We start from the raw sequence: 12,368 nt of genomic DNA, 5'->3' as shown, positions 1-12,368 counted from the left end.
AGACCCCCAAGAACGCGCCCAGGGGGCCGGGTTGATTCCGGCGAGCCGCCCCGTGTCCGAAACGGTTGAGAAATGACAGAGTTACCGTGTGGGGGTCCCCAGGGGTCTCTCTACTGTACCGTCACTGTACTGTACAGTACCCCATATGCTCATATAGACCGTTAATATGTGTGTGTGTGTGTGTGTGTGTGTGTGTGTGTGTGTGTGTGTGTGTGTGTGTGTGTGTGTGTGTGTGTGTGTGTGTGTTAGGCTGTGCAACAGTGACACTTGGTTGTGAAAACCAACCAAACGCTATTTTCGTGCTCGGACCCAGTATAGGGGACCCAGGGACACACATAGCTACTTAATGGAGAGGTTGCACCACTCAAAAAAGGACCCTAAACTCTAGACTCCTATGAGCATCTTAACTTTCGTAAGCAAAGGACCAGCTATCGCGGGCGTGCATATTGTGTGTCTGTGTGTCTGTCTGTCACACCGGAGCTAATCTCACAAACAGCTGGACCAAACACTAAACAGCTACCATCCCTAAGTTTGGCGTCATAAATCATAGATATGTAATGTACTGTTGTAAACGACAGATGTCACAGACAGTCCAAGATCCTCATTGGAGCCACGCCGTTTCTATGTGGAGATCCCAGATGAAAATAACTTCCTACTGTAGTTGTATCACATATCACTAGATAGTCCCACAGTACCCCTTCAGTTTGACCGGCAGCTCAACTCGGGAACAAAGCAAATAGGGAATGGATTTTATTGTACCTTCCTCCTCTTCTCCTGCATTTATCCTTCCCTTCCCCCATTCCTCTCTATTCATCTAGTCACCATTTCTATCTGCTTGCTGGGAGAGAAAGTGTCTTCTGTAAAGGCAGCGATGAGGGAAGTAGCAGCCGCTCTTATCTTACATAGTGCAAGGTTAGAGTAAAAGCCTTTTAAGGCATGAACCCAAGTCAACAAACCACAGGGTAAAATAGAGGATAAAGTGGAGTGAAGAAATCAACGAACTGCTTCAAAGAAACTAGGATACCACCAGGTCAACGTCAAATCTGGCATCTGTCTACACAAGTTATCTAAATAACATTCCTAGCATTTGTGAACAAGTAATATAGTACATCTGCATAGTATCCTTACACCAGCCATGTAATGACACCCGGCCGTGAGTCCTTATCTTCCATTCACATCACAACCCCCCTCCCCCCCGTTACAACCCCCAGGAGGCTGACTGCACAAAGTCAAAGCCAACTCCGCAATGCGAGGGAAGGGGAACAAACGCCTACGTTTACACAGGGAAGCTAATGACGCATTAGGAAGGCATGAGAACTGAGAGAGGAAGATATAGGAGCAAACCTTGGAGTCTACAATCCAGACTTTCTAATGTTAAACCTAATTTTAACCAATCTCTATGATAGAAAACCCATTTAGACCGGAGGCCAATTAAAAGAAAACGCTATAGCAGCTAATGTGATATAGAGGCGTTCCTGGCTTTAAATCTAAATGGATTTAATACAATATAACTACCACATCTGCAATGAGGATGGATGTGGATTGGACAGTAGATGCACCGTTCATCTTTATTGTAGCCATCATTGTAACTCTCTCCGTCGGGAGAGGGAGACAAAAACATGCAGATTGTATAGGTTTAACAACAAAACAAATGCGACGAAGAGCAAAGTGGTAACATGGCCTTGTGTGAGATCCATTTCAGCACAGTTCAGTTGGGTTCTGGATAAATAGCATTGATTGATGTTAAATGGCACAACTCTTTTCTCAACGATATTGCCCTGAGTTTATAATAGGTAGTTTATTAACAATTACAAGCTATCAAACAGCAATGATTTGATCAAAATAACGTATGGAATAGATCTATGGATACTATGCTTTTCATTCAAACACATAGGAACAAAATCCACAGCACATCCTGGGTGACATTGATTAGCTGAAGTGACTTGAACGTCATCAGTTCGAATCCATAACTAGGGAAAGATAGGTGGGGAAGGCGAATGAGTAATTACATGAAATGAAATGAAGTAAAAGGAAAATGTAAAATAATGCTGAATAAACTGTGGCAAGTTTAAAATAAGCCATACTGTACCTATTAGTAGTTTGGGGAAGTTTGACGTCTCAATGTTATGATAGTAGACAATGGAAGTGATGGCAGCCATGAAGGCCAGTCCTGCAGGGAAGTACAGGTGCAGGTGGAGGGACTGGGTGAACCTGGGGTTGGAGACAGAACAGGAAAAGGCTAAATAGATTGCACAAGGCAGAATGGAGAAATCATCCGTCTAGGGCTTCTGACAGAAATATGGGAGGGGAAGACTCGCTGGGCTAATCAACCGCACAGCGTTAACATTCAGTGAAATAGCCAATCTACAAGCTCATAAAGTTATATGATCACATTGCATCATCACACACAGTTTGATTTGAAGAGTCTAGCTGAAATAAGCCCCTGGAGAAAATATTGTTTATGAATTAAATGTGCACTATGCTGTCTAGCCAACATTGACACAATGTTTTCATGTAAGTCAAGAGACTATATAAGATTCAAGTGGTTTATTACAACAACTCATCTACACTGCCAGCGATGTGAGCGAGCCAACGATGAAATCTCATTAGAATACATGTTTTTCAATGAGACTGTCCTGACGTACCGTGAGTGTGCAGCGTGCAGAGAAAACGGTGCTCAGTCTGTCAAATAGAGTGTTGTCTGATCCTTCACATATACATCTTCAGAGTATGAGCTGTTACCCTCGGGTAGACGTTACAGAGCGTGTCGTTGCAAGAGCAACCGCTTCAAACGTTCTTTTCTTCCCACTTCAATTGTTCTACTAAACAACCGCCACATAGTTCATAGTTTGCACTGATCTCTTGTGATACTCTTCTGATACTATACTTGTACTTTGCTGCTACTGTGTATTGTCTTTTGTGTATTGTCTGTCTGTTTTAAAGAGCGTTGATGTACTCATCTCATCTCATCTCACCTCACTCCTATATTTCCCCCCAGAGTCTCTATTCGAGTGAGGTTTTACGGCCCCAATCACTTTTATTGGTTGAGATCTACACGATACTATTGGTTGTATTTGGTTGGTTCAGGCTATGTCGCAATGGTCGACGCTCCATATCAGGACAGTTTTTCGCACAATATCGCCACACATAGCGACTGTACCTGATTTTTGTAGCCCCTGTGTTTTTTTCTTTTTATATTGCTCACTATATTTCTCCTCATGTAAAATGGTGTTGTTTTTGTACATTGTACTTGATCGTGTACTCAGGGCGTCCTTGCAAACGAGCATGCTCTCAATGGTCTTCCCTGATTCAATAAATAAAAGTTCAATAAACGGAGTCAACACTGACAATTGTGAGCTCGACGAGAGCGGTGAAGTGCAGAGCAGATGGATAGCTCTTCTATTTAATTCACTGAAAAGGGTCAGTCAGTGTCTATTGCCTCCAGTCTCCCATGACACTGTGTTAACAGCCCGATGAGCATCAATCCAGAGAAATCACTGGATGTCACAAACAGACTAATACTCTATTTAATCAGGGTTAATCACACTGAGATTGCCATCTGCTTCTGCGTACGGACACGCACGCACGCACGCATGCATGCACGCACGCACGCACGCACAGAGCATTTGTGAAAATAGCTGATCTACAAGATCACAATGTTTCACAGCATGTTGTCTGCTATTAACATTAAAAAAACGGTACATTTGCCTGTAACAACGAGTCTAAGTGAACTTGGTTAAAGGTCCCTATTAGACATGGTCCATTTATAAAACTGGATTTCATTTTAATCTAATAAAATCAGTGATCATTTTGTTGCGATTATATGTGAGAGTTAATAGCATCAAAAACAACATGGTGTTCCATGGAAGGCCCATTCAACCTGAACCCTAATCATGAAAATGTTCATTGGAGGATGCAGGACCAAGCGCACAGTACAGTGTATCTTGGTGACACATACCCATCGGAAACGATGCCCTCTGCAATCTCACACACGAGGATGAAGAGCAGGACGAAGGTGAGGAGCCAGCGGAGGTTGTGACCCGGAAAGTGGAGCCAGGTGCTGTGATGGATGTGGACCTTGGAGCTCTGGCTGCCCCAACCTAATGCACCACACGGGAAATAACACAACAATAATGAAAACATGCATGCACCTTAGGATCCTTGTGAGGGACTCATCAGCACTTCAGACTTGACTTTCATTTGACTCACTATTTGGTGTGGTGAACATTCAGCCAGCTTGTGAGATTGTAGATCAGCTATTTTCCGCAATGATATTTGGTGTAGAGTAAAATATATTTACACTGCGTTTAGTCTGCATTTCTGTAACACCTTTTTCCAAAACATTCACACACCAACAGTGGAGCGAGCCCCAACCGGTCAACCAACAGTTAATAATGCTGGGGTTAGAGGACACTTCCAAAGAGGGAGCCAGTACGATACAATGCAGCTCTACCTCCTGAGTCATAGGCTCTGTACCCAGGCCTTTTTTTCATTTTTTTGCATTCGGCTCAAAAAGAAACCTGACTGAGTCACTGCCGCTCCATGGTTGTCCTTCAGAACAACTCCTCAGTGCGACCTTGAACATTGTGAACAGGATGATACAGTACTATGTAGACTAAATGGGTCACCTCTGTGGAACATGGCAGCAGCTTTGAACCATGTATTATTAATCACTTTTAACATTTTGCCGCAGGTCTGGCAGACAGGACAAGGCCAAGAAAACACAAAACACAAGGCTAGAAGCCTAGCTGTGTCAACTCACTGGCTCAAATTCACGGAATTGATGAATAAACTACTCCACCTCGTTTGTCCTAGACCAGTGGTTCCCAAACTTTTTCATGTGAAGGATCCCCAAATTGACACTAACTAGCCCGCGGACCCCCATTTGAAGAGATATGCCGCAGGGACCCCCATAAGAGAAGTTTTTACGGCTCTAGCAGTGATTCTCAACCTTTTCAGGATTCAAATGAAAAAATAGCAAAAGTAGCACAAACAAGCTCAAAAGTCAAAATGTGTCACTTCCGGTGCCACGTTTCGAGATTGCAGATCTGCTGCTTTGAATACTTTTGAGTATGATGAAGTAGTATGTTCACGAAAAACACAAAAAGTTAAAAAATACTTACATAAGATGTTTCTGCCCAGCAGAGATGATAATATCATCTCTGCTGGGCAGAAACATCTTATGTCCGTAACATATTATGTTATCTGGTCTCAGTTTAATAGGAATCATAATTTGTCCCTTTGTTATATTGAGAGTCTTGTTCTTCCACATGCACTCACAGTAACATGACTGTGATACGACTATGGACTATAGAGACTGCTGTGCAACTACAGACATTAACTGATTTCAAACACACACACACACACACACACACACACACACACACACACACACACACACACACACACACACACACAGCAATGAATCAAGGACACAGAGCCACTATTAAGCTGCAGTGATAAAGAGCGGCAGCACACACACTGATGATGACACTAATGGAATGGCCAGCAGCCAGGTTGTAACATTACATAACACCGACATGACGGCTCTTCACACACACACCACAGGCAAAGGGGCTCGGCCACTCGGGGAACATGTCCTTAAGCCCTACCCCGCCGTGTACCCACGGAATCAGATTTCTAATGGTTTTATCTTACGGGCCATGCATGCATGTGGGTTTATGAAATTATGAAACCAGAGTGGATTGCATGATAAGACAAGACCACTTATCAAAGAAAAGTGCATCATAGAATGCATTTTGAGCACTTAAACTCTCTATACTAATAATTAGTTTTCTATAACAAATGTCTTTGCTGAAAGCAGCCGACGTGTCACATTGGGATGTATGTATCCTGCAGAATATGCTAGGGTACAGTATTTACTATTCTTGCATATTTAGTAAAGTTCACACAAAGTAAAACATACAGAAAAAGCAGATTCAGTCATAGAAACATTGCGCAGGGCACGGGTGATTCTAATTGCATCCATCTCATGTCAGAGCTGTTGAGGTGTCACTTTGTTCCTCGTGCAGGGGAATGTGTGAGGTGCGTGCATGTGTAGTACCTTGCACTCAGATAAGGGGTGCGGTGCATGGAACATGGGATCTCACCCCTCCACCACCACAACACTCACCGATGAAGAGGATGGGAAAGGTGATGAAGAGGAGGAAGACATGCGGCACGACGTTAATCGCGTCCAGGAAACAGCCATTGTTCAGGACCCCCTGGTCCACTCTGTACGCCTCAGAGTTGTTCTCGCTCCCGCAGAACGCCAAGGACATGATGAAGCTGGGACTCTGCAGGGGGGGGGGGGGAGAAAACGAGGAAGAGGAGCGGAGGACAAAGGAGAGAGGGACAAAGAGAAAGATTAAATAGCTCTCAGAGCATGTTGTCAATGGTAGGAGTGCAACACAGCGGGCGTCTAGGTCCCTGTGGGTTCCAAAGTGACCCTTTTCGCCTTGCCGTTACATCCTGCTTCCCAGTGTCGGATCCAGAGTGCGGAGAGGAGAAGGAGACTGAGAGAGAGAGAAAGAGAGAAAGCGAGCCGAGAGAGAGAGAGAAAGCGAGCTGAGAGAGAGAGAGAGAGAGAGAGAGAGAGAGAGAGAGAGAGAGAGAAAGCGAGCCGAGAGAGAGAGAGAGAGAGAGACAGAGAGAGAGAGAGAGAGAAGGCAGTGGTAAGTCACAGACCAGCGAGGGGGATCAACGTCTTTGTTGATCTAAGCAGCTTTCCCGCGCAGAATTGTCAGAATTGCCTGCATCGAGTCTCCCTCCAGTCCACGGTCAACATCCTCTATAACCAGTCCAGCGCTATCTTGTGCAGGAACGCGCGTGGCAGACATACTCGCAGAGATATGATTAGAGAGTCATGCTGCCCACGGTGCACCGGCTGTTCCTATCTTTGCCAAAGAGATTCCAGAGTCAGCCTCATGGGATAGCAGATTCCAGTTATGGGTTGATAGCATTCGAAGCCAGTGCACGGGAAGACGACCGGAGGCAGGCTGCATGCGAAAGTGGCAGCCTGCTAGAAGGAGTAAGGGGTGCACGGTAGGAACGTGTGTGTATGAGAGCGGGAGAAGGAGAGAGAGAGAGAGAGAGAGTGAGAGAGAGAGAGAGAGAGAGAGAGAGAGAGAGAGACTCTGAGAGAATGAGTGATGCCAATGGTACGTATGAATTCATGTACAAGCTCTGATCAAAATAACCAAACCAACCAAACCTACAATCTTTTCAGTCCTGTTTGAAATCCCGCTGGACTTCTAATTGATACTGTATGCTCCTTTATCTTATTTTAATTGTATCTATTACATTCTCTATTCATTTTAAGTGCATTGTTGCACTGTGTTTGTTTTTATTCTGTGAAGCACTTTGAATTGCCTTTGTGTACTATAAATAAAATTGCCTTGTCTAGTTTGAAACTCCTCACTGAAAATAACATTGCATTGCAACGCGTTTTTCTTATTATGACATTCCCAGAACAGGGATGCTAGGGTTCACATGGTTTAGTAGGTTCTACAGCGGAAGATATACTGCTCTGTGAAAGGTCAACGGTCAAACGGTTTGAATATGAGGGACCGTCACCGTACACAGCAGCATATCTAGATGACGTTCCACGCGATATCTCATCCCGACACCCGAGCTGAGGGGAACCCTAAATCAACCCACTGACTTCCTGTCCCACGCTGAATACCTCCCTGTGTGGGAAGCCATGCTCACACTGTTACACCATGGGGACACCACATGTGAGAAGCCATGCTCACACTATTACACCATGGGGACACTGTTTAAAGGAAGTTACACCTGGAGGACTGCATGGGCATAAGTTGCATGTATCCAAATCTGTTAATAAAAATGACAGGGTAAACATATGAAACACAAATAAAAACTAGAAATGCACTCTGTAGAGGTGCCAACTTGTGCCTTGCACACAGGCAACAAGCCTACTTGTGCGCAAGCAGAGCGTGCACGTACTGCTACTAACTAATGTCTATTACAAAATCCTTTAGACCCTTTATTGACCTTATACAATATACCAACCTTGAAGAGTACCTTAGCTACGTCACCATCAACAGCCAATAAGGGACCACCATTCTTACCGACATACATACATACATACATACATGTAGTATACATACATAATTATGTTACCTTTTACTCACCCAACATTGAAACTTAATTAAACTTAATATACTTAATTACGTAACCATCAACAGCCAATTAGGGGTATGCATACCATACATGCATAGTTGCATACATACCACTTTTGGTCCAGCCGACTGGACCAAACGCTCTGCTTGCGCAAGTAATAATCTCGTAGAATAATCTCAAATAAACATACTGTAATGTGAGTCAGTCATCAGTGCCCATACACTAGGTGGAGTTGGCAAAAGGGCCTTAGTTTGTGTGTTGAGTTTGCATGCTCTCCCGTGTCCCCTAGGGCAGTCGTTTTCAACCAGTGGTCCCCGGGACCACCATTGGTCATTGAGGGGGTTCCAGGTGTTCCCCAGATAAATGATGGTACCAAATGGACACTTATAGATCTTTCACTTGAGAGTGTAAAATGAAACCAAATGGTCGATTTGGTTAAATTATTGTTAAAAGATTATTGTTAAACATCTGCATTACTGAATTTACAAGAAAATGTACAAAAAACATGCAGTAATCCTGGTCTCCAAACTGCCTCCCCCAGCCAGCCGGGGAGCCTGATGGAGGGGATAGAACTGGTTGGAATAATGTGTTCTTTCCATGTGCATGTCCAACCAGGGAAACTCCCCCCCAGATTTAGCAAATATGCTGATTTTCATCTGCAGTCCTAAATCCTAAATCTAGGATAATTTAAAAAAGGAAGCCAGTGGAACAGCTGCATTTAGACACAACCTCAGATGAACCGTGTGAAGCATCTCTGTGTGGAATGAGAGAGAGAACCCTAATAATGTAAACTATTTTCACATTTTAATTTTCTTTTTCTTTTTGTTTATTCGTTTATCTTATCTATCTTGTCTGTCCATGAATACTGTACTATGCTGTTGTTGCTTGTGTTTGTATTTTAAGTTTTCTGTTTTATGCGTTTGTAAAAAATCTAAAATAAAGTACTGATCATAAATATATATATATATAAAACAGATCGCACGCACGCACGCACGCACACACACACACACACACACACACACACACACACACACAGCAGATTGTCAGACTGTGCCAACAGTGAATTTCATGATTTATGACCATATAGTTGAGCGGTAGATTAATGAACCAAATACATGCTGCACATTTTCTAATTGAAAATAACCCTACATAATAGCTAATAGGTTATTCTACATTTCTTGTTGTAGCCGGGGAGCCACTCATATATAACTATATGGGGAGCCAGCCATCCAACATTTGAGAGGACCTGTGATGTCATGACATACTTTTTATTTGTATTTTTTCTATTAATTTGGTCATTACGGTCCACAGAATGAGAGGTCTGCTCTGCCGGCCACTTGTGCTGACCTCATCACATTTGTGATGATGGCTATGGCCGTTTTTAGGCCAAGGAGGGTTTTTCATGCAAAACTAATGCTTGTAATGGATTCAGAATCACGAAAACCCTCTAGTTTGACATGCCACTTAAAGTATGATGAAATGTTGCCTTATATTGGTTGTCTATGGTGTGGTATACAAAAATGGCCATAACTTTTTTTCAAGATGTTTCCGGCAGAGCAGACCTCTCATTCTGTGGACCTTAATGACCAAGTGAATAGAAAAAACACAAATAAAAAGTATGTCATGACATCACAGTTAATCCTTAACCCCGGCTATGGGTACCTTAACTACTTTCAGAATTATGTGTATTAAGTTATTAAGCATATTTGTTTCACCTGCTGGGTATCTTAACAAAAGCTCAATCATTACATTCTCAGTAATCTCTCAAGACATGAACATAAAATGGCACAACAGATGAGTTTTGAGTGCAGTTTGTCCATTGCGTACAGAGTTTTAGTCCTTGGCGATATACATTTGCCAAATAATCAATCACATTTTGTATAAAGTCACTATAGCATTAGCTACATTTACTACAGTAAGTAGGCCTAGTATAACTTGCAGTGATGCATTTGATTCAAGGGCTTTGTACTGTTGCTCAGTTTGATGAAAAGTAGCTTAGAATAGCTAAATGCTTAAAACATAGATTGACCAACATTGTTTGAAACGATGAAGGCCATATAATTTAAAAGAAAACTACAGTAAATAGGCCTATTAGGCAACATTTCCAAACAATTAAGCAAGTATGTAAAAGTAGCCTAATTAGGCTTTCACTCACATCCACGAGCACTTACCGGTTTATACCGTGCGTCCATCTTCAGAGAGGCTCCCACACTCCCACAGACTCTAAGAAAATCTTGACAGTAGTGTAAAAATGTTAACTTCAAACAGAATGGACAAGAGCTAAAACGTCTAAGACATTGTGTAACACGTGCAGGCTCTCCAAATAAAGGAATATGCGAACCGACGTCAAAGTGAAAACAAAACACGTGTCAATAATGTAATCTCATGAGTGCAGCTGCACTTCTCACGTTCCTCGTTTTGGTTGTGAGAATCCATCACGTAGGCAAATAAAGACAAAAAGAGCCTGAGCCAGGCGTGGAGCTGTCCACGGTGCTGAAGACTTTGGGATCAACGATCGAGGGGGAGGCCACCCTAACCCTTTGACATGGGCTAAATGACGATAGCCGTAACGCTCCATGCGATGCTTACACTGGACTGTAGTCACGTATGCCATTATGAACCATGCACGTCGATGACTGAACATAGTGATTACATAACAGCTTAGTAGGATTCTGTTTTAGAGGCTTGAATAGAATCCAAAAGGTGAACAACTGCGGTTGCACTTGCAACTAGGCCTATATACACACACACACACACACACACAGACACTTTATATCACAGTGCATATCCATTTTGCATTAATTAATTCACATTATTATTAGTATTAATCCAAGCTAATCGAGTAATGAAACATAATAATTATAGGCTAGCCTGAATCCCTTTGTGGATGTTGACTAATCTTTCTAAGAGTTTATACTACAGTAACAGTAACATATGGACGGTGGTATTAGGCATAGGTTCAGGGTTAGATCATAGTCTATAAAGAACTGAAAGATGCCTGCAGCATGCCTGCAGCATGACACTATTGCCCCCTGTGGACATAAATAATTTCAAGAGGCTGCTTGACTTGAGGGAATCGAGTTGACTGACAGAAACCAAGAAAGCATTTTAAAACAACACTGTACAGTGGTGTATTGTGTATAATAGAAAGAGGGGTAAATTAGTATGCACCAGAGAGGCAAATGCAAGCAAAGAAACCTTTATTGATTGTTGGAGAGGCAGTTACAGTGGAGTTCTATATGGACAGAAACTTCCTTTGCAAGACATGTGTGATGCGATATGATGGTAATACATCAGCAGATGTTCTGACTCAGTCAAATCAATAACATTACAAAAATATTCTTGTGGTTTAGTCTTGATGCACTTCTGATGCACTTTAGTCTTGATTTGATGAATCAAATGAAATGTGATTGAGATGAAAGTGACTACTGTAGAGTTGTGGAGAACTATACAGTTCCTTCTGGGTGATTCTGGTTTATTTGGCAGCTTATTCCTAGAAGAACGTCCTGGAGAGCAAAAGAGAAAACATTTAATCAGTATAAAGGCGTAACAAAGAATCAGATCTACTGTTCACTGCAAAAAAACAAATAAAATATAAAAAAGTAGGTAAATGAGTAAGATGTGTGTTGTTTTGGCATGTTTAATGTCAGACCAACACACATGCAGAAGATTTTGACAAAGATCATAAAAGGTTTTAAGTGGAGTATATGAGTAATAAGTTATTAATCTATTAATGTCTAATAGGATAAAGTATTTTTAAATTGGATTATTGTAATTTAACATACAATGTTTTGTGTATTGGACTTTGCAAACATCTGGTCATCTTGTCTACTCAATGAAACACATAAAACCTTGGGACCCCAAGCCTCCTTGTTTTTGGTGAAGCCAGTACAGAGAGTAAAAAGTAAACATGTATTGCATATACTCTTAGTGCATTTATCAAGGCTGTCTGTCTACTACTGCTATTTATATCAGTCAAAACATGTAACAGTCCATTGGACCATCATCAATCAGAACAACTGCTGAAGGCTGGCATGAGGCTACATTTATTCAAAAACCCATGACATTTCACCCTGGGCAATTCCACAGAAGCCATGCTTAGGGTTGCATATTTGTTTATATATGGCTTGCTCCATCACTCTGGTCGCAGATAAATTATGTTAGGATGGGCCAGTGTTGCATTGGTGGGAAATCTCTTCATGCAAATGCGACGTTGCTGTTATGAT

At 42.2% G+C, this 12,368-nt stretch overlaps 1 protein-coding gene across 2 annotated transcripts in view; it reads right to left on the bottom strand.

The window, feature by feature from the left end:
- Positions 1-10,544, bottom strand: part of abcc8 (ATP-binding cassette, sub-family C (CFTR/MRP), member 8) — a 71,666-nt gene extending 61,122 nt beyond the window's left edge. Inside the window, exons 1-4 of one of the 2 annotated variants that reach the window (XM_080761364.1) lie at positions 10,314-10,544; positions 6,134-6,296; positions 3,959-4,100; positions 2,090-2,211 (exon numbers count right to left, since the gene is read on the bottom strand). In XM_080761364.1, coding sequence (XP_080617490.1) covers positions 2,090-2,211; positions 3,959-4,100; positions 6,134-6,296; positions 10,314-10,334 — 448 coding nt within the window. In that variant the 5' untranslated portion in view covers positions 10,335-10,544. Of the gene's footprint in view, positions 1-2,089; positions 2,212-3,958; positions 4,101-6,133; positions 6,297-6,704; positions 6,950-10,313 lie in introns of those variants that run through there. The other variant, XM_080761365.1, reaches the window with a different exon arrangement.
- Between the last annotated feature and the right edge of the window lie 1,824 nt (positions 10,545-12,368).

The sequence above is a fragment of the Protomyctophum bolini genome (assembly GCF_963924005.1).
Source record: "Protomyctophum bolini genome assembly, chromosome: 4".
NCBI classification, from domain to species: Eukaryota; Metazoa; Chordata; class Actinopteri; order Myctophiformes; family Myctophidae; genus Protomyctophum; species Protomyctophum bolini.
This window is presented reverse-complemented; position numbering and strand designations above follow the sequence as displayed.